Raw genomic sequence first — 22,819 nt, forward strand, 5'->3', positions numbered from 1 at the left:
TGCGGATCAGTAATGATCTGGGCTGAATAGACCCAGACTGCAATTAATTTCAAGGATGAGATCCTCAGAGCCATTGTCAGGCCATTTGTTGGTGCAGTGGGCCACAGGGTGTCTTCTGGTGCATGACAATGTGGATAGGATGTGTCAGCACTTCCTGGCGGACAAAAGCATTCATGCTATTGACTGTCCTAGCCTTACATGCAAAATAAGCACTTCTGGGAGATGTTTTGTTAAGATTTGAAATGTAAACATTTAATTCACTTGTCTAATTCAAGTGTTACTTTAGTGTAGTCCAAAATAAGTGTGACCTAAAGTCACATTTAGAAGCTGTGAACCGATGTGTGAGACAAACATGTTCTACATTTGTTTTTTCTCTGAATCACATTCATATTTAATCATGAGCAGTAAACTGAAACATAACTGAGATGATGGAGAGTGAAAGGGAATGGATGCTAAAAGGCTATAAGGCTAAAAATAACCAATTACCTAAAAATGTCATCCAATACTTCTCTACAAGAGAGGAGAAATATGATCTCAGGGAAGAAGTACATTAGAAACACTTATATGCTAGGACTACGTTAAAAAGCCATAGCATTTCAGTATGTGGAATCAAACTATGGAATGGATTGAGTAAGGACCTCAAACAATGCACAACGATGAGCCAATTCAAGAAACAATACAAGCAGTTGATGTTTGATAAATACAAGGATGAAGAGTCTTGAACCAGTCATGATGTGCTATATATATATATATATATCACTATATTGATGGTTACTATGGTACCCATTATGTCATTGGATGGTCATATCACCTTGTACTTCGGTACGTGACCAAAAATAAATACATAAATAAAAAATAATAATAAATACAAAAATAAAATAAAATAAAATAAAATAAAATAAAATAAAATAAAATAAAATAAAATAAAATTAAATTAAATTAAATTAAATTAAATTAAATTAAATTAAATTAAATTAAATTAAATTAAATTAAATTAAATTTTTGTTATTATATTAGGAAAGCAGGAAGTGAACAAATGTAACAGTTACTGATTGTAAAAGTACCAGATGGAGGGGTAGGATTTAATAAGCTTTGCTTCTTCCTACTCCTTTTGGACATGTGGAACTGTGAACTGATTATGTGATGCATTCAATTGTAATCTGATGCATGTTTAAATGAAATAAAACCATTACCATTACCATTACCATTACCATTACCATTACCATTACCATTACCATTACCATTACCATTACCATTACCATTACCATTACCATGCTGCAGCCTGGCGAGCAGCACAGGGTGTAGTCAGCTGGGATAGATTCCAGGTCCGGATCAGCTGTAGGCAATCAGCTGTAGGCAATACATGGATGCATATTAGATGATGTATTTCTTTGTATATTGAGGTCAGATCAAATATACACCCACTAATCCCTTTATCCTCGGCTATGTCGTCACTGATACACCTGACTTTTATTTCTGTCAATCATTATTGCAGTTAAGTGTATAATAGTGAGAATATGAGACAATACACCTGTCAATATTCTTAGACAGAGATGTGGTGACAACAAGTGTGATTGTTTTCAGAATCACAATCACAGAATCACTGCTGCCTGGAAGCTGATAATAGAATTCCAAGACATGTGACAGTAGTAACACGCCCCCTAGTGGTTCTGGTTTGTCCCACGCGTCGAGCTGGGACAAGCACACCGTCTGTAACGTTCAGGAGCGTCAGTGGAAAAAAATGTTAACGTGCTTCCAGCTGTTCTAATTGTTGATTCTTGGTGTGTTTTTTTTTATCTCTTCGTCCCTGCTCTTTTCCACACCGAATCATGACCAGTACGGAGAGTATTGTGGAGCATCCTTGCGCCGGGTCGGAGCCCCTGAAAGACAAGAACACACACTTGCCGGGCAAAACGACGCCGAGTGGGGGCTCCGGTTGCGGCGTCTTCGTGGACAGCGGCGGCCCCAAAGTGACAGTCAACGGGGTGCACGACATCGAGGACCGCATCCTGAGGATCACCGGCTACTACGGCTACAACCCGGGGTACTCTAGTCACAGGAGTGAGTATCAGCTTACAAACTATCAGCAAATAAACATTTTGCGGGTATAGTCATGAAAACGTAGCCTGTACAATGATTTGCAATCATATACAAGAGTACTTTATTGATTGAGTTAATATACTTTATACTGTAGATCCATTCATAGTCTATATTATATTGATCCATTCATCTTCCAAAAGCTCACTATACAGTGTGACACTACATTGTTGATCCATTCATATTCCATGCTATACTATGACATGATAACAATAGTACTACTTATCCTATACTACATTATACTGATCCATTCATCTCCCATAAACTCATGACAACAATAGTACTACTTATCTTGTACTATACTACATTATACTGATCCATTTATCTCCCATAAACTCATGAAAACTGTAGTACTACTTATCTTATCTTATCTCATGCCATGCTATACTACTGTATATTGGTCCATGCATATTCCATAACATAACTGTACACTACACTCTTGTGAGATGACTAATTGATTCATAATCCAGGAATTAATCTTCCCATATAATGAGAATCCTCTTGCTAAAGGTCATATCTATTCATCTATAGAAATGGTGATCAATTTGAGGATTAATCGGTCCGGTGTATGAGTGTTGAATGCCATGAACCAAAGTTATTAAATATGGAATGTGCAGGCTGATGCAGCTCAGATCAGTCATTGATGTCTTCCTATGGCAGCCTCGCCATATAGGTTTCATTAACGTGATTCATTGTCCATATGGCGATATAGAAATATAGAGAGGCTCTCTCCATGATGCATGATTGCTTGCTCCCCCCCCCCACCCCCCCACCCCCCCACACACACACCTGACATTGAGATATGACACAACATGCATGTTTTTTTTTCAATTTGTCCACCTTGTGTTTGATTGGTGGTGCAATATTGGAGCTTTTGCTGACACTGCAAATCCAGGCATTGAATATATGTGATGTGCGATGATGGTGCACTTTGTTCTGGGAATGATGCTCCAGATGTTGATATTGACTGTCAGTCACATTGTAACAACAACCAAATAACTAAATAATAATACAAGGCCTTTTACCTTGGTCTTGTGTATTCACTCCATATGAGAAGCCATGTTTCAGGAGCTGAAAGGCATCACCCCAAATGAATTGGACTTTGCACGCAAGCTCCCAAACATCTCACCCTGACTGTTACATAAAAGCTCAGCTCCACATTATTTAATCAGCTACAAATCCAATACTGCATACTCCTTTTTGTGCATAATACACATAAGGGAAATGTAAATATGCAGATTCACTTAAGAACATGAATAGAATGTTTCCATATAAGACAAGGAAAAGGAAATTAGTCTTTTGCTCATTATGTGTGTCCTACCGGTTGCAGTAGATTAATCATGGATGCAATCACACTTTCATTTGGGTAGATATCCACCCATTCAGGTTAATCTCTTGAGAGGGTTAACTGATTAACAAGGAGCACCCAAAACAGCTCTGAAACAATTCCGATAATGAGCCACTTTGAGGTTGTAAGCAATGCGAGGTTTATAGGCACTGACTGTCAATGCGGTTGTTACTGGAGCAGTGCGGAGATGATAGCGGGGTTCCATTAGCCACAGATGTGGAATCGTTCCTCCACATGCATCCTACATGATTCTTCATTCCGGCTAATACATTGTAATAACACTAAATAAACACCAGGAGGCGCGTTCCTCACAGTATTCCATTTTGAGTGAATTTTAAATAAGATTACATGAATAGCAGCATATTCAGACAGTATTATTCCCGATACACTGCCCCACTGTGGCAATTCATTCCACAGTCGAGGAAGATGAATGATGACATGTCGTATGTGCTGTAATTTCAGGTGTAAGGAGCAGGTGTGCATCATAATGGCCCCCCATAGCAAGCCTTATAAAAGGCCACACACGTCTGCAAGCTAAGAGGGGGGGTTATTTGATTTGGGAAAAACATGTTAGATTTTCCGATATGATATGCCATCTGTGCAGCCCCCGCCTATTCATCAAGCCATTTTAAAGTCAACAGAATGTATTCCTCAAGGCGCTCTACTTGCAAAGCTATTAAGTGTACTGTTGTTAGTGAGAAGTAGCCTGCATGAATTAATTATGTACAGGGGCATATGCCTCTTAGTTAAAAAAAAAGTTTTTTTATGCAAATGAGTATAGTTTACCAAATTGTCAATAAGCATCAGTTTCCATACACAAATCACATGAACAGAATACTGGGCTCATTCTGCCCTGCCTTTGGCATGATGGTATATTTAGTAAGACCCTGTTGGCGTTTTGTTATTATTGCCACTTGCCATCTGTGTAGAAGAAGAGTTTGCCTCTGAGGGGCTTCTGTACTACATTCGGTGACCATGCTGTGGTACATTATGGCGAAATCTTGTTGTGAGGCAAAGTCAATGTAGCTTTTAACAAGCGACTTGCACTAATTGCCAAGCCCCAAACATGTGCACAAGAGGAATAGAAATGGAACTAACTTGAAAAGGCATATTCTGTTTGGCTCCTGCTGTCCCACACGACAATCCAGTACAGTAAATGCCTCCTCAGCGTCTCCTGGAAAAACCATTAAAGTGATTTGCTTTAAAAAAAAAAAAAGCTAAATTAAAAAGGGATCAACACTGTTGTGATGGTACACTCCCTGCTGGCTGAACAGGCCTAATGCAGGACAAATGATAGGTATACAGCTCAGTAATGTGATTGCATACAAATTAGAATGCTACCTGCATGGTGTGTTCAAGTGCAGTTCAGTCAATGACTCCAAGAGTAAACAGCAAAATAATGCACACTTTCTGCCCCAAAGATTCGGCATGGTCATGCAGCCACTTTCAACTAACTGGCATCCATGCCTGCTCTCTCGGAGTTATTTATATCTAGCCTAGTGTCAAACCGAATGTGAGCTTTGCCTGAATGACTCCTGGAGTTCTGTTAACCTCCACATCCCCCCCTGAGAATCAGTGAAAACACCTTGCATAACGGGTCCAGTGTTACTTACCATTCTGTGCATTGTGTCCATATGTTGCTGTACACCTCTTCGGGCTCCAACGTCACGTCTGAGGAATGTTTTCTGTAATTAAAATAACATTTATATGCTATGTGGGTACAATAGAATAGTTTTTTATGGGCAGGCCTGAGTATCACGTCCTGCTTAACAGTGCCCCTGTGAACTCCATGAGCACAGAAGTACCCATAAACGGACTTTCCATGCCCTTTAATGCAGTGATTCCAAACCACTGTGCTGCAGCACTTCAGTATATGCAATATACGCATAATGTATATTTATTCATGTATGAAAAATGAAATAAAAATAAAATTAGCATTGGCATAATACATAATGCAGGTTTTATACATGCAATAGAGCGTAGAGCATAGTATGCAATGGAGGAGAAAGTCCATCATGCTGGTGTGCAATTGACCTGGGTAGGTCTCGGTCATCAATACGAAAGACAAAGACACATACCTGTCCATTTTTTTGTTTTTTTTGGGGGGGGGGCTTGAAAAATGTCTATTCGAGCAGGGAATCACTCAACAGTGTGCCGAGGCTATCTTCATAGTGGACTGTGTCTGGATCCTGGTTACTAACACGGCAGCCAAATCTGCCCGTGGTGTACTACAGAAGTAGTAGTCAAGTAATTAGTTTTGCTTGTTGCGCTAATGTCTGTTGTAATATAATGTAAATCCGATTAATCCATTCCAGACACAGAAAAATATTAACAAAAACACAATTTCTAGAGAATAACTATAGCTTTACATGCAGAAAACAATACAAAATAATTATAAATGACTTATAATTGATTCAGACTTCCTGTACTTCCTGTCAGAGATCAAAACTGAGAGTGTTTTCTTCGGCCCCATGGTGGGTTATTTAGCAATGACACTCATTAAAAGAATTACACATTGTTTCAGCAACATGTAAAGTGCTTTGTTTGGGGAAATATTTGTGGAAAAAACTACTAGTTTAAGTGCAATATTCTCCAAAAAAAACAAGACAGTGTACGAAAACTGGGGCTTGATTTCAGTGAAACATTTTCAACCGATTCATACAAAACTGGGATACATTTAAACTGACGTTTATTTGACAAAGACAGAATGCAACCGTTTCAAGTTTCAGTTATTTTGTTTGTATTTGATTGTCAAAAATGCATAAAATGTTTAACTGTCACTGTGGATGAGTCTGGGTATGCTGCTGATGTCCTATGCAACCGGCATGCAGGGTCTGTGCTGTTTTAGTGTTCACCACTAGGCGTCCTCATATCCCATAGTTCCAAGAGCCGAGTGAGAGGAGAAACATCTCTACCTTGGTACCCAAGTGAGACCGTGTAGTCTGTGTGCTGAAAAAACAGCAATAATTATCAAACTATCTCCATTAAATGAATAATATTTCAGTGACGGAGAGGCGATGAAGACAGACAAAGCCTTGCAGGACTGAGGAGTGTAAATCTAAATGACAATAAGGCCTAAAAGGGCTGAGTGCGTCAGTAGATGGGAGTGCAGCCGTTGCTATGGAGGTAAAGAGGGTGAATGCTTTATTTTATGCTGCTTTGATCTGTGACACGTCATCATCGCGACATCGCGATGTCCACTCGGTTGCAAGTTTATCTTGGGAGGTTATACAAGGTCATAACGGATGGAGAATTATTGATTCGACATTGAAAAGTAACTTAAAAGTCATTTTATGGTGAAATAAAGTCATACGCTGTACATTTAATAGAGCAACTACCTTGCCAACTTTCCAGTCCCCTTGACTAATATTTGGACATTAGTGCCTGTGCTCGAGGCACTCGCTCTTAATCTGATAGCGATTAGCAACCTGGGCTTTGCTGACTGAATGGTTTTTTTCCCGTCCCTCTCTGTCTAGCTTTTGTCTCCACTCATCAGCAGGTCTATTTTTAAGCGACCCTCATCTCACGGGATCCATCCTCCTATCCTCTGCTTACACTAGAACAAACACTATAGCTTCAGCCGTGCTTGGCGCAAACCTTCAGTCTTGTTAATGGCTGCAGTATTACGGTTTATTTAGCAGATCTTGACTCCTGCGTTGTTGAGATCACATGAGATACACTAAGTGCGGAAATATATTACGGCGATATCACTTTTTCAGACGGGTTGCTGAAATATGCCTTCTAGCTACGACTGTAAAACCTCATTGCAATCAAAAAGGCTTGATGCTGTGCATGTTGCTGCGATGCCAGAACTTGGCTAATGGTAATTTAATAACCGACCTCCTGAGGAGACAAAAAATATTTATTTCCAGTGGTTTTCATTCATTCATTCATTTTCTGCTGCTGGAGCCTATCCCAGCTGTATACCCTGGACTGGTGGCCAGCCAATCACAGGGCACATATAGACAAACAACCATTCACACTCACATTCATACCTACCTCCACATACGTAGAGATGGCTGAGAGTGGAATTGAACCCTGGTCTCCTAGCTGTGAGGTCTGCGCGCTAACCACTCCACCACCTCGAGTGGTTTTCATTCATTCATTCATTTTCTACCGCTTTTCCTCACGAGGGTCGCAGGGGTGCTGGAGCCTATCCCAGCTGTCTTCGAGCGAGAGGGTAAACCCTGGACTGGTGGCCAGCCAATCACAGGGCACATATAGACAAACAACCATTCACACTCACATTCATACCTATGGACAATTTGGAGTCGCCAATTAACCTAGCATGTTTTTGGAATGTGGGAGGAAACCGGAGTACCTGGAGAAAACCCACGCATGCACGGGGAGAACATGCAAACTCCACATACGTAGAGATGGCCGAGAGTGGAATTGAACCCTGGTCTCCTAGCTGTGAGGTCTGCGCGCTAACCACTCCACCACCTCGAGTGGTTTTCATTCATTCATTCATTTTCTACCGCTTTTCCTCACGAGGGTCGCAGGGGTGCTGGAGCCTATCCCAGCTGTCTTCGAGCGAGAGGGTAAACCCTGGACTGGTGGCCAGCCAATCACAGGGCACATATAGACAAACAACCATTCACACTCACATTCATACCTATGGACAATTTGGAGTCGCCAATTAACCTAGCATGTTTTTGGAATGTGGGAGGAAACCGGAGTACCTGGAGAAAACCCACGCATGCACGGGGAGAACATGCAAACTCCACATACGTAGAGATGGCCGAGAGTGGAATTGAACCCTGGTCTCCTAGCTGTGAGGTCTGCGCGCTAACCACTCCACCACCTCGAGTGGTTTTCATTCATTCATTCATTTTCTACCGCTTTTCCTCACGAGGGTCGCAGGGGTGCTGGAGCCTATCCCAGCTGTCTTCGAGCGAGAGGGTAAACCCTGGACTGGTGGCCAGCCAATCACAGGGCACATATAGACAAACAACCATTCACACTCACATTCATACCTATGGACAATTTGGAGTCGCCAATTAACCTAGCATGTTTTTGGAATGTGGGAGGAAACCGTAGTCCCCGGAGAAAACCCACGCATGCACGGAATTGAATCCTGGTCTCCTAGCTGTGAGGTCTGCGTGCTAACCACTCGACCACCTCCAGTGGTTCTATCAAGTCAAATTAGAGTTTTCTCCTGCTATACTGTTTGTTTACTTTGTCTCTGCATATACGTATTTTGTATCTTGGCCAGTGTAGTAATGTGGTGTTGTCTTCTGGTAGATACACCACAGCCAGAAATAGTAGGACCTGAGGGCTTTCCTAGACAAGGATCAATCACATGACCTGAACTGACCTGCCACCAGACAATAAGCGTTTCATTCAATTTGAAATTTGACCGTAAACAGTAAAAGTCCTGCATAGACACGGCAGATAATAGTGCACTTGTACACACGCAATTGTAGTACTATTCACACTTTGTATGACTAATTTCTAAATGTCAACTATTTACATTTGCAGCATAACATAATTAGACTGGGTTTGCTTATTTGTATTTCCGTAATGTCTGCCTACAGTTTTTTAGGCTAGTTATTCTTCCAATTAAGGATGCTTCCATTTTGCAAATGGACACATTGATTGTATTATTAAAAATTATGAAACTTTCTAGTCATTTTTTTAGTGGATTAAACATTGAATTCACAAGTGACAAATGTTTAAGCCTTGACAGAGATATATGATGCACCAGCTGGATGCTCTTGTTGAGGTAATTATTTATTATTATGAGCATTACTCAACTTTAGTAACTGAATCTTGGCACAAAGGTCGATCCTACACAAAGTATATTATAACTACAATTACGTATAGTTGCTGGAAAGATGTCACCTTGCACTGACTCCCAACCGCTCCACTTCTTCGCCGTCTAAGGGGGTCAGGGCTGGGGCCTCCCCAGGGGGGATTGGAATGGTGCACAATGGCCCCAGGAGCTTGGAAATGTCTGCAGCATTTTTTCTTTTATTTAAATATATCCATATTAAAACCAACGCTGTAAGTCTGGGACTACCGAGCTGGTGAAAAAAAGCCAGCTGAGATAGGCTCCAGCATTCCCCTGATAAGCGGCATAGAAAATAAATGGTGTGTGTGTGAAGAGGAGCAGCTAACATTAGCCTCTGCTGCTGTTTGCTGGACTAGGACTTTACTCTGTCTTGTGTAAACGGACGGAACGTATGGTGGGAAAGAGCTGCTTCGTCAGTAAGCAGCCGCAGGATGCTGTCAGCTGTGGTGAAGCGAGGTAGAGAGTGAATGAAGAGAGGGAGAGGTGAATCAGATCAATAACAGTGGATGCGTTCAACAGCACAAATGCACTTTGTGTATAATACTGACCTCAGCTAAAACTTCATCTAAAACCTTAGTCAAATGGATAGACTATAGTGTGCGTATGTGTGTACATATGGTAATGGTAATGGTAATGGTAATGGTAATGGTAATGGTAATGGTAATGGTAATGGTAATGGTAATGGTAATGGTAATGGTTTTATTTCATTTGAACATGCATCAGATTACAATTGAATGCATCACATAATCAGTTCACAGTTCCACATGTCCAAAAGGAGTAGGAAGAAGCAAAGCTTATTAAATCCTACCCCTCCATCTGGTACTTTTACAATCAGTAACTGTTACATTTGTTCACTTCCTGCTTTCCATAATACAATTTAAGGTTTTTGTTTGTTTGTTTGTTTGTTTTTTAATAATACACCTTGTAACAAAGTACGAAGTGATATGACCATCCAATGACATAATGGGTACCATAGTAAGTGTCAATATAGTGATATATATATATATACGTATATATATATATATACGTATATATATATATATATATATATATATATATATATATATATATATATATATATATATATATATATATATATATATATATATATATATATATATATATATATATATATATATATATATATATATATATATATATATATATATATAGCACATCATGACTGGTTCAAGACTCTTCATCCTTGTATTTAGCAACACATTCGATATGTGTAATCGAATGAGTAGACTAGCTTACTTTACCATCTCGTCATCACCTATTTGTCTTTTTTCTGCTTCTTCTTACCTATAAAGAGTGAGACGACAAAGATAATATTACTGTTAAATGTCCTGACTCGACATACGGCCGCAAGCTTGCAAGTACGTAAACTTGGGTTCATTTAGTGAGAGGTGTAGGTGCGGTAAGAGGATCATCTGAATAGTAAGAGCAGCTAATGCACTCACTGGATTGACAAAGAGTCTTATGTACAGTACTCTACAAAGGTATTGGGTTATCACTAGATTTGTGGTTTTAATGGTTGTTTGTGTGATGTAACTTGGCATCAAGGCTGGATGGCGGCCAAGTGATCCAGCTAGGAGAGTGTTTTTCAACCTTTTTTGAGCCACGGCACATTTCTTACGTTGGAAAAATCTTGCGGGACACCAATAACCAATATTATTTGCTTCTTTCAGTTTTTTCCTGATTACGGACTCACCACAGCAGATCCTTTTGATCCGCATACTAATTTAACCAACAATGTTACAACATTAAGTCTATTAGAGGAACGAGGCAATCAGCTAGTGTTGCCACACGGACGAATATTACATTGCTCTGCCAGTCTTTACACCAATGACACGCGACAATGACATACTATTTGCAGAGAATTATTAATACATGTTAATTAAAAAAAGTGATATTGAATAATTCCTCACTTGTGTGCCGCGGGACAGTTGTTGAAAATCACTGAGCTAGGAGACCCGAGTTCAATTCCACCCTCGGCCATCTCTGTGTGGAGTTTGCATGTTCTCCCCCGTGCATGCGTGGGTTTTTCTCCCACATTCCAAAAACATGCTAGGTTAATTGGCAACTCCAAATTGTCCATAGGTATGAATGTGAGTGTGAATGGTTGTTTGTCTATATGTGCCCTGTGATTGGCTGGCGACCAGTCCAGGGTGTGCACCCCGCCTCTCGTCTCAAGACAGCTGGGATAGGCTCCAGCACCCCCCGCGACCCTCAAATGAATGTTTTGTTCAGATACCTTAGCATATATTGATCTATATTGGCATATTTAATGTATCAAATCCTGACATCCTTCAGTATTTCTGTGTGCAACCCTCTGTAGAAAAAGTTTGGACACCCCTGCTGTAGCCTAACAGTCCCCATTCTTACTCTTCTTATTCTGCACTATATGTGCCCTGTGATTGGCTGGCCACCAGTCCAGGGTGTACCCCGCCTCTCAACCAAAGACAGCTGGGATAGGCTCCAGCACCCCCACGACCCTCATGAGGATAAGCGGTAGAAAATGAATGAATGAATGAACTTGGCATCAAACCCCATTAGCATCACCATTATAGCACCCTGAAAGTAAGTTTTCAGTATCTGTCTTGAGAAGCAGGAAGCAGGAAGTTGTTGTTAGCATTAAAAAAAATATATTGCGCATGCCAAGCTAGCAGTGTTAAACATTGGCATACAACGATATGTTGTATAGTACTGTATCGTTGTCAAGAGAAGGAGATGTTCCATGCAGGAAAAGTGACACCCAGAAATGTGACGACATGGCTGTGAAGCAGGAGACAGTAAGGAGAAGAGAAGCCTGCTCAGGTAGAAAGAAGGACGTATGAGGAGATGAGCAAGCGCGAGAATAATTAGCCCGGGCTGCTTGGTTACCTTCCAAACAAAGCCGCTGATTTGTGGAGCAAAAGAGGAGGGGAGGGGGGTGGAGGGAGTTGGACTGAGAGAAACGAGGTGGGGGTGGTGGCGAGGATAGAGTGAGTTGAGGAGATTGATTGTGCCATGCCACACACACTTGAAGCTCAGTCTCCCTTGGAGACAGCGGCGGCGGCGGCGGCGGCGTTGGATCACGACATGACATTGCAACAGTAGCGGGTGCAGCTGTGTCACTACTATCCAGCTAGAGGAGGAGGAAGAGTGTAGGACTCCGGACTGGAGTACTGGGAAGAAGAGTTGACAGGCAGGTGAGGTGGGGGTGGTGGTGGTGGGTGGCGACGGCGGTGGTAGTGGTGGGGGGGATAAGTGAAGTGCGTGAAGAAGAAGCGGAGGAGTAAGGATGAACGGAGCAAGGATGAAGAACTGCTGAGTGTGCACATTGACACTCACTCACACACACACACACACACACACACACACACACATACATAGACTTCCCAGGGAAGGACAGTGTGTTGTGGCCCCCAGTGGAGGATGAAGAAGCACTCTGCCCGAGTGGCTCCTCTCAGCTCCTACAGCACTCAGGTCCTGACCTGCCCCATCTCTGAAGGTAACTACATGCCTTTATCTTGTACTTTCATGTTGGCTAAGTGAACTGTATGCCACATGCACATTTAGTTGCTTAGATTGAGGCATTATGTGCACTTTTCAACTTTACATATAGCAAAGATGTATAGGAGTACACAAGAACACACCTTTTTTTTTATCTTTGTCGGGAGAAGCTCTGCATGCATATGGACCGCCCAGACTGGATGTAAAAAAAAAAAAAACACATCAGCAAGTTGTGCTCACTTGTCCTTTCCGTCGGGTTGAGCACTTCTACCCTCCACGACAATACGCATCCCGATCCTTAAGAACCTCAAACTTCTCCTAAAGCCATCATCTAATCTGTATATCTTACCTTTGTTTCAGATTGCAATAAGATACCCTTAATCCTCTTTCTGTAAGCATCATGAGCACCCCAGCATCTCCTTAAGACGACTTATCAAGGCAGCACATGACTGCGAGCTTCAGCGGGTGTCCATCCATCAATGTCACGATAAAACACACACCAGATTGAAATGTTGAGTTGAAGTAGCGTATACTGCGTCACCGAAGAGGTCCATTAACTGTGAGCTTGTAATGAATGGTACTATGCAGCATAGTCGGGGATGCTTGGTGGGATTGAATCAGGTTAGTGCTTTGAATGACGTCTTCCGCTATAGTGACGACAATAAAGAGTAAATATGGCCGACACTGGGATGTGATTTGTTGATGTGGACGGAGTTTCTTTGAGTTTATATTGAAATAGTGTTTTGTAATGCTACAGCAGAGACTGGTTTCCTGTCAGTAACACGGCCTCGTGTGAAAAGAAAATGTTGGCCATGAGAGCCGTTTTCTCTGAGGCAGGGGAATAGCGGACTTTTAATATTACCGCATCTTGGCTCCAGATCAGCCTGTAGTGGCTTTTATACCTCAGGACTGAAGCTCCCGTATCCAACACTAAAAGCTTTAGATTTTCTCTGTAGTGCCAAACACAAATGATTTTTTTTTTTGCTTGGAGGATGAAAAGAAGCAGACAAGAAGAAGACCGAAGCTGATCCACTCTTGCAGAATAGAATGGCAACAAATCCCTTTCACAAATTCCCGAAATTTATAAGTTAGGACATTAATTTTCTACCGCTTTTCCTCACGAGGGTCGCGGGGGTGCTGGAGGCGGGGTACACCCTGGACCGGTCGCCAGCCAATCACAGGGCACATATAGACAAACAACCATTCACACTCACATTCATACCTATGGACAATTTGGAGTGGCCAATCAACCTAGCATGTTTTTGGAATGTGGGAGGAAACCAGAGTACCCGGAGAAAACCCACGCATGCACGGGGAGAACATGCAAACTCCACACAGAGATGGCCGAGGGTGGAATTGAACCCAGGTCTCCTAGCTGTGAGGCCACCGTGCCGCAAGTTAGGACATATTAAAGCATTTTCTACAGTTGATCAACTTTCCTATGTTTAATAGTTGATGCTTAACTTTGTTTGAGACATTAAATTGACAATGTAATCTTTCATTTACATACAATATCTAGTATATGTTATTGTGCCACACTAAATTCAATAATATACCTGATACAGATTGGATATCTCAAAAAAGATTTACAGCAATCCACTTTCATTCCGCTCAGCTTTGTCAGTGGCTGTACTCCCAGTGCTCTACTCCTTATCGATTAAAAAAAAAAAAACTCCATAGATGCATTAATGAGCGCCCCTGAGATGCTGTGCTATGGTAGAAGGGAGATTCTAGCATCACATGCTGAGCTGGCAAAGACAACTCCGGCAGTCGGCAGTCATCTTTGATTTCCTGCCCTGGTGTAAATTGATCAGTGCATGCAGAAAAGTAAAGGATGTGTGCCTGAACTTGTCTGCCTATGCATCCACATACCACATACAGTCCTGTGTTCATGTATATACCTTCTTTTGTCATTCATTTGTCAGTCATTCATTTGTCACAAATGTCACTCAAAATATTAGCTTGAAATGTTAAATATTTCCATCATCCATAATCCCTATGTGAGACAATATTGCGTGTTTTTCTCTTTCCTGTGTGTTCTACATAGCCGGCTTGTGTTGGCAGTTTTTCACTAAAAATACAGTATATGGGGGTCATGTATTCTGCCTACAAATGTGTAAAATTCTGTACTACTTATTTTCATATTTGGGGGATTCAATCAACTACTTTGATTACCTGTTAGATTTTATAGATGTATTAGTTTTATATTGTGAACCTGTAACTTGCATCCATGTACGACAGGGGTGGGCAAACTACGGCCCGGGGGCCACATCCGGCCCACCAAGTGTTTGATTACGGCCTGCCCGCTCTTTCAAAAGTTTTTCATTTCAACTTAACATACAACCTGGCAACATGGCTTAAGCCAACCTTTTGATGGTTTAAGTAGCTTTTTTATTAATTTGTTTATTTGAGGTGGTCTGCTGTTTACAAAGTGCTAGTAAAAAAAAGGGACACATTTTTACAGATACAATACTGGACTGTTTACATGTAAAATATATAGTCTGGCCCCCCCATACATTTTGTTAAAGCAATGCGGCCCACGTGTCAAAACATTTGCCCACCCCTGATGTACGACATATATAAATACTTACAAAATGCACAACTACACAACATCACATCTTGTCAAAGCATCTTCCTGCTGCATAATATTGAGTATATTGACTTGTAAAACAGCACCCTCTGCTGGATTTAGAGCTGCAGTACTTTTTTTTTTTACCCACAACCCTACACACACCTCCACACACTCAGACAACGCTCAGTTTTTTGCATTAGTTAATATTAACATAAAAGTTTTATCATGAATAGCATTTGACTACAACTTGGTTGTTGTTAAGAACAAACATGTCAGTTTTGTGTAGATATGAAAATTTATGTTCTGCACACGTGAAACCAAACTACAGGAGTAGTATTTGTTGGAGTGTCAGAATGTGTTAAAAAACTGTGTTATTTGTCTTTCCGATAGGAGAGGATGGTTTGGAGTCTCACGCTGAGACGCCAGGCAGTGAGACAAGTGGAGAAAGCCGGTCGTACCAAACATGCACCAGCACAGTGCTGAAGGTGCTAGCTGGTCTGCTGATGGTGCTGTGTGTCTCTTCCTCCTGGGTGGGTACCACTCAGGTGGTCAAGCTGACCTTCCAGTCATTCTCCTGTCCTTTCTTCATCTCCTGGTTCAGCAGCAACTGGAATATTCTCTTCTTTCCTATCTACTACTTTGGACATGTGCTGATGACAAGGGAGAAGCAAACACCCATTCAAAAATTCAGGTGATTCAGTGTTTGAATTTAAAGCAACATGAACCGTTGGTTGGCTTTCATCAATTTCATTAATATGACCAGTGAGTTGTCCACTGTTCCACTGGGGTAGGGTTCAATTCCTGCACAAGAGAAGCAGTATAAACTTGATGGGTCAATAATGGTGTGGCAGGGTGTAGTCCGCCTACCACGCAAAGCCAGCGAGGATAGGCTCCAGCGTGCACGTGACCCTAAACGGGTTCAGTACAGTACAGTCGATCCCTGCTTTTTCAGGCGTTACGTTCCGAGACCACAAACTAATTTTTATTAGATTATTTTTTGTTTATATTTATTTCAACATTAATCATTCATTCATTTTCTACCGTTTATCCTCACGAGGGTCGCTGCTGGAGCCTATCCCAGCTGTCTTTGGGCGAGACGCGGGGTACACCCTGGACTGGTCGCCAGCCAATCACAGGGCACATATAGACAAACAACCATTCACACTCACATTCATACCTATGGACAATTTGGAGTCGCCAATTAACCTAGCATGTTTTTGGAATGTGCGAGAAACCCGGAGAAAACCCACATATGCACGGGGAGAACATGCAAACTCCACACAGAGATGGCCAAGGGTGGAATTGAACCCTGGTCTCCTAGCTGTGAGGTCTGCGCGCTAACCACTAGACCGCCGTGCCGCCCCTACATTAATCAGTAGATTAATTAATCCAATTATTAGATTAGACTCAGATCCGGACCCCTGTCTTGCTTCTCTTGCCATTTTTCACTAGCAACACAATCCAGGTTTAAACCCTTAATATGCCTCACACAAATTTAAAGCAAAGCTATGGTTGGTTGAGTTTGGTGAGGAAGAATGCGAGACCAGGGGGGGCATCGACCCCATTAAAAACACGGAAGGGATTACGTAGGATACAGATTGTGACCCATGACCTTTGAATTCACAAATGTTTGGGTTGAATGGATGAACATTTCCAATTTAAGACATACTTCAGGGCCTAATTTTGTGGCGCACACAAAGCAATGTTAATTTCGTCCAGCGCACCAATTAGCGCAGCCAATTTAAAATGGCTTCTCCATCTCATATCAACATTTTAGAAGTGAAAACTCCGCCTGAAAAAAGCTTCTTCACACGTATTCTTTCGTCCCTCTTTGCCACTTGCGCCGGTGGCAAGGGGAAGGAAGCGTGGGTGTGCCGAGCTGCGCCGGACTGCGCTGCTCACACAAATTAGAGCCCTTCATCTGAAAAGTACTTTATATCTGCAAACCATTTAAGATCGACTGTATCTTTCCACAGAGAGTGCAGTAAGCTGTTTGGCGAAGAGGGCATGACTCTGAAGCTTTTTGTCAAGAGGACCGCACCTTTTTCCATCCTGTGGACGTTGACAAACTACTTGTACCTTTTGGCCTTGAAAAAGCTGACCGCCACTGATGTCTCCGCCCTTTACTGCTGCCACAAGGCCTTTGTCTTTCTTTTGTCCTGGATTGTCCTCAAGGACCGCTTCATGGGTGTGCGGGTATGTACGGTATGATTACTTCAGACAAGACATGCAGATAGTAAAATGTATCATTTACTATCTCTTTAGATTGTGGCTGCCATCATGGCCATCACAGGTATCGTCATGATGGCGTATGCTGATGGTTTCCATGGTGATTCCTTTGTTGGCGTGGCATTAGCTGTGGGCTCGGCTTCAACATCAGCTCTGTATAAAGTGAGACCGCCAACCACATGAAGCCATTTTTTGAAGCCATTACTGTGTTGACTGTAGAGTTTTGTCTTCCGGCCATCCAGGTGCTGTTCAAGATGTTTCTGGGCAGTGCCAATCTCGGCGAGGTGGCTCATTTTCTTTCCACCATGGGCTTCTTCAACCTCATCTTCATCTCCTGTGTGCCCCTCATCCTGTATTTCACCAAAGTAGAGCAATGGGGTTCACTGTCCTCGCTTCCCTGGGGGTACCTATGCGGTCTAGCAGGACTGTGGCTTGGTGAGTATAGTACCCACAATGGGTTACGCAGTAGGAGTAGTACACGATACATACAAAAAACATCTACGTTCTAATTACCATCCATACTTTCCGTTTTGTCTTCTACAGTGTTCAACATCCTGGTTCATGTTGGTGTGGTGCTCACATACCCTATTCTCATATCCATAGGAACGCTACTCAGTGTGCCTGGAAATGCAGGTACACTTTCTGTACATTCACTCATTAATAGTATCAGTTATTGCACGGCGGGCGAGTGGTTAGCGTGCAGACCTCACAGCTAGGAGACCTGAGTTCAATCCCAACCTCGGCCATCTCTGTGTGGAGTTTGCATGTTCTTCCCATGCAAGTGGTTAGCATGTAGGACACACAGTCAGGAGATCGTGAAGACCTGGGTTCTATTCTCCGTGTGGGGTTTGCGTGTTCTCCTGTTTCCTCCCACATTCCAAAAACATGCTAGGATAATTGGAGACTCCAAATTGTCCATAGGTATGAATGTGAGTGTGAATGGTTGTTTGTCTATATGTGCCCTGTGATTGGCTGGCAACCATTCCAGGGTGTACAGACAGCTGGGATAGGCTCCAGCATACCCGAAACCTTAGTGAGGATAATATGTAGAAAATGAATGAATGAATAATAAGGGATGAAACAGGCTACACGGTGGTTGAGTGGTTAGTGTGCAGGCCTCGCAGCTAGGTGACCCAAGTTCAATTCCACTCTTGACCATCTCTGTGTGGAGTTTTGTGTGGGCTTTCTCCGGGTACTCCGGTTTCCTCCCACATTCCAAAAACATGCTAGGTTAATTGGCGACTCCAAATTGTCCATAGGTATGAATGTGAGTGTGAATGGTTGTTTGTCTATGTGGGATAGGCTCCAGCACCCACCGCGACCCTTGTGAGGACAAGCGGTAGAAAATGAATGAATGAATAGTATCAGTTATCGTAATAGAAACCACAGCATGCCAAACCATTAAATATGTTGGATTTGCGTCGGTGGCAGGGGAAGGAGGCACGGGTGCGCCGAAGCTGCGCTGGACTGCGCTGCTTATAAAAATTGCAAAATGCGCTGGCCGCACTCCGTTCATGCAGCCTGGTCACGCATGACTCAGAGAGAAAAGAAATTGGTATATCATTCAAATTTAAGATCAATTATTTTTCCGAAACTTTCTCATACTAAATTATTAAATGTACAATTTATAAGCTGCTATAAAAAAATATGGGGGGACCACAGCTTTGTTGTTTTGCTTGCTGTAAACGATACAAGTAGTAGCTACTTATTAAATGATTTAAAATGACATATCTTACACTTTACACACACATTCCCATTTACCAGTTATAATGGATGAGGTAAAGTACACAATGTGTAGTTTTTGCATAATACTGGACACTAACAATCAAACCACAATAAAAGCGTAGCTTCCTTGTCTGAGGCAATTAAAATGGTTGTGGTCTCATGCAATAGCGGCCACGATGACAAACACCTCTCCCGCCCTGGTAACACAATCACCAGTGTTTCTCAACACACCCCAAATGGCAAGATTGCCATGGTAACACTAAATACCTCCAGACCACCTCTTAGCTTTAACCAAGCATCCCACAGAGGATAAAGTGGATCACTTGTGCATTTTTTCACTCATCCCAGTACAAAAATGTAACTAATTTGTTTTGTTCCCTAACTCACTGCCCCTCTGTCGTTGCTTACCACAGCTGTAGATGTTCTCAAGCATGAGGTGATCTTCAGCGTGGTGCGTCTGGCTGCCACTTGCGTCATTTGCCTGGGCTTCCTGCTCTTGCTGCTTCCAGAGGAGTGGGACTCGGTTACATTGCGATTCCTGGCCAACATCGCCGATAAGAAGTCGGAAGAGCACGGCGAGGAACTCACGGATTCCAGCGTGCACACGAGAAGTCGCAGTCGAGCCAATGGTGCCGTTTCCCTTCCCTTAGGAACTCCTCTGTGAGGTCTAACTCCACGAAGAGGGGCACCAAATGGAGGAAGACAGGATGGATTGTAAACCACAAATGTATTGGGGGATACATCGTTGTCTCCAGCTGCACCTGGCGCACTACGAGAGGCATATTTATGAGTTTTGCAAATGAAAATGGTGGAAAGTGTTATTTACTTTCTTGGTAAACCTGCCACACTCAGCCCCTCGCACGCTGACTGGCCTCAGCCCTGCTCTGCTCTGTAGAATGTATTCTGTGAATATAAATCCTGGCAGGGACAGTCTGGCTTATAACATACGTATGTATTTAACGATGGAGTAATACATGTATTTATTTATTTAAGTCTTGAAGAACTGCATTACATATAAGAAAGATTACAACAGTTATTCCACTCATAATGTACAGCATCTTTTGTTTCTTTTTAATAAAAAAAAAAGAACCTTATTTGGTGTGGTGTAGCGAGATGTTGCAAGGCTAGAAAAGTACATCTTTGGTGTTAGCGCCGACAATAACAAAGTTAATGGAGCTTGGTTAAAAATGCATTTATTTTAATTTGGAGATTTTTTTCAAATGGCTTTATTAGTGGAATAGCTGTGTCCCATTATGCGTCTCTAAACCCAACCCATTCTCAGCTGCCTATTTTTTATATCTTTAGAATACAGAGAAAAGAGAAAGTGTGCGTCTCACATAAGGATTGCGAATAATGGACAAAATTCCCCCCAAAAGTGCAGTTTTCCTTTAAGTCTGCATTCACTGTGGGTGAGTGCATACAAAAGAAAGTACTAATATTAATCAGTATTCATAGAGTATTAATCAGCAGAGATTATTTCAAATACCAGTCCAGGGTGAACCCCGCATCTCACCCAAAGCCAGCTGGGATAGGCTCGAGCATACCCCTTATCCTCACGAGGTATGCTGGAGCTTATCCCAGCTGTCTTCCTGCGAGAGGCAGGGTACACCCTGGACTGGTGGCCAGCCAATCACAGGGCACATATAGACAAACAACCATTCACACTCACATTCATACCTATGGACAATTTGGAGTCGCTAATTAACCTAGCATGTTTTTGGAATGTGGGAGGAACCAGGAGAACATGCAAACCCCACACGGAGACTCGAACCCAGGTCTTCCCGATCTCCTGTCTCTGTGTCCTACATGCTAACCACTTAGAAAAACAGCCCATTGCTAATAGTGCTAAATGTGACATGGGCCAGCAGTACTAATTCTGAAGGCCCTGTGCAGATAACATTGATACGGTAACATAAACTAGCTTTTATCTGATTGGATGAAAAAATATGGAACATACATACAATACTGGAAGCAACAACACCAATTAGACAGGCTATGAAATGAAGATAATTGACAGTTGGGAATAAATTAATGCACTTTCATTTAACAAAGACTTGCTCCCTTTTATTGTGATTAAGTTCCTACTAACAGATTTAGTTATACAATATTTGGGGGAATTTGGCCTTTTGTGGACTTACAACAAGTTCAGCTCATGAAAAATGGGAGTAAAACTAAATATTTATACATTTGTATAAAAATACCGGAAATGCAATAGCTCACTATTGCATTTACATAAATGCTACTGATAATAATAATAAAAATAATAATGGCAAAGCGCTTCAGAAATTGTAGAAAGAAGGTAAGACAGCTTGAATTATTTTTACAGTTTCTCCAAGTGATAAATAAATAACTATAAAGTACATCTGTTTTTAGCCATGTAGGCTCCATGATGAGTGAAGGGGGTGCAGAAACCATCAGGTTCTCTCATGCATTTAGCTCTCAGATGCACATTAACCTGTGGGGAGTGTTGCTACGGAAACATCACCATAATAAGAATGTGTAAAATAAAATCATGGATGGATTATGCCCAGCGGTGCTTGAACAATGCTTTACCTGAATATAAAAATGATTTAGTTAGGTCACTAACTAAACCAAGGGTGTCCAAGCGTTCTTCGGAGAGGACCAAAATTAAAATAAAAAGAGTTCCACTTTGATATTTTGTGAATCAACACGTACAACATGTAAATAACACAACACTTTTGTTTTGGCTCACATTTTTCACAAGCTGAACTGAGATCTAAAACGCTTCCTACACAAAAGGCCTATTTCTCTTAAATATTCTCTAACCCATTGTTAGTGAGAATTCATAATCCATCCACAGGTGTAGCATATCAAGATGATGTGCATGATTATTGCACAGGTATGCTTTAGGTTTAAAAAAGGCCACGTCATAATGTGCAGTTTAAGTGTATTTGGGGTGGTCCGGATGGGTGCAAAACCCCCAACAATGGCCCTGAGGCTCTCGCTACAGTATCTCTGTGCATTCAAATCACCATCAATGCACGGTGGCAGTGGGGGTCATGGTATGGGCAGCCATGTATGTTATGGATAACAAACACACATGCATTTTTGATGCCATTTTGAAGAGAGTGAGTATGCTTGAAATGCTGTATGAACTTCAGTTTTTGCTCTTTTTTCCCATTTTTGCTGTTGTCTTATTAATTTCTTTTTGCTATTAACTTTTCCATTTTTTTTCTTAGCAGAAAAGAAAACTTTCATCCACCTTTCAATGTCCCGTGTTTGTGTGTATAGTGCCCTTTACAGGAAGGGTCCAAAAAGTTTACAACTGGTATGAATTCATGGACGTCCTCCAGTTTTCCACAATGGGACCCACGCAGATAGAGGTATGGACAGGCCGAAGTGCATCTATAGCATGAATTATTAATTTGAGGTTGAGGGGAACATTGAAGAGCTCACAGAAAAAAACAAAGATAACCAGGGCGGAAGAAAAGGAGAATATGAGAGCTCCAAGTGAGAGCACTTCTCGTCCCAGCAGATCTGATGAAAGTGCCGTTGCAGTGGAAAGTGGGCTGCTCTACAGCCTCAGTGGGGTTTA

General features: G+C 41.9%; 1 protein-coding gene across 6 annotated transcripts; it reads left to right on the top strand.

Moving 5' to 3' along the window:
- The first annotated feature begins 1,718 nt into the window (after window positions 1-1,718).
- Window positions 1,719-21,095, top strand: slc35f4 (solute carrier family 35 member F4). 6 transcript variants are annotated; one of them, XM_058090481.1, is made up of 7 exons: window positions 1,719-2,061; window positions 15,700-16,000; window positions 17,286-17,505; window positions 17,575-17,700; window positions 17,781-17,973; window positions 18,082-18,171; window positions 19,677-21,093. In XM_058090481.1, exons 1-7 carry the CDS (start codon window positions 1,830-1,832, stop codon window positions 19,925-19,927), a joined length of 1,413 nt encoding a protein of 470 aa, XP_057946464.1. In that variant the 5' UTR covers window positions 1,719-1,829; the 3' UTR covers window positions 19,928-21,093. The 6 variants fall into 6 exon arrangements, with proteins under 6 accessions (XP_057946464.1, XP_057946466.1, XP_057946467.1 ...); XM_058090483.1 differs by lacking the exon at window positions 1,719-2,061 and adding an exon at window positions 12,510-12,735 and having other exon boundaries at window positions 19,677-21,095; XM_058090484.1 differs by lacking the exon at window positions 1,719-2,061 and having other exon boundaries at window positions 15,700-15,839; window positions 15,911-16,000.
- Window positions 21,096-22,819: the final 1,724 nt, after the last annotated feature.

Source organism: Doryrhamphus excisus, chromosome 13, assembly GCF_030265055.1.
Source record: "Doryrhamphus excisus isolate RoL2022-K1 chromosome 13, RoL_Dexc_1.0, whole genome shotgun sequence".
NCBI lineage: Eukaryota > Metazoa > Chordata > Actinopteri > Syngnathiformes > Syngnathidae > Doryrhamphus > Doryrhamphus excisus.

Excerpts from the sequence above, each read along its gene's own strand:
- slc35f4 (XM_058090481.1), top strand. The coding sequence starts at position 1,830 with ATGACCAGTACGGAGAGTATTGTGGAGCATCCTTGCGCCGGGTCGGAG. Across the intron at positions 17,506-17,574 it reads ACCGCTTCATGGGTGTGCGG|ATTGTGGCTGCCATCATGGC; the intron begins GTATGTACGGTA and ends CTATCTCTTTAG. Across the intron at positions 17,701-17,780 it reads CAACATCAGCTCTGTATAAA|GTGCTGTTCAAGATGTTTCT; the intron begins GTGAGACCGCCA and ends CCGGCCATCCAG.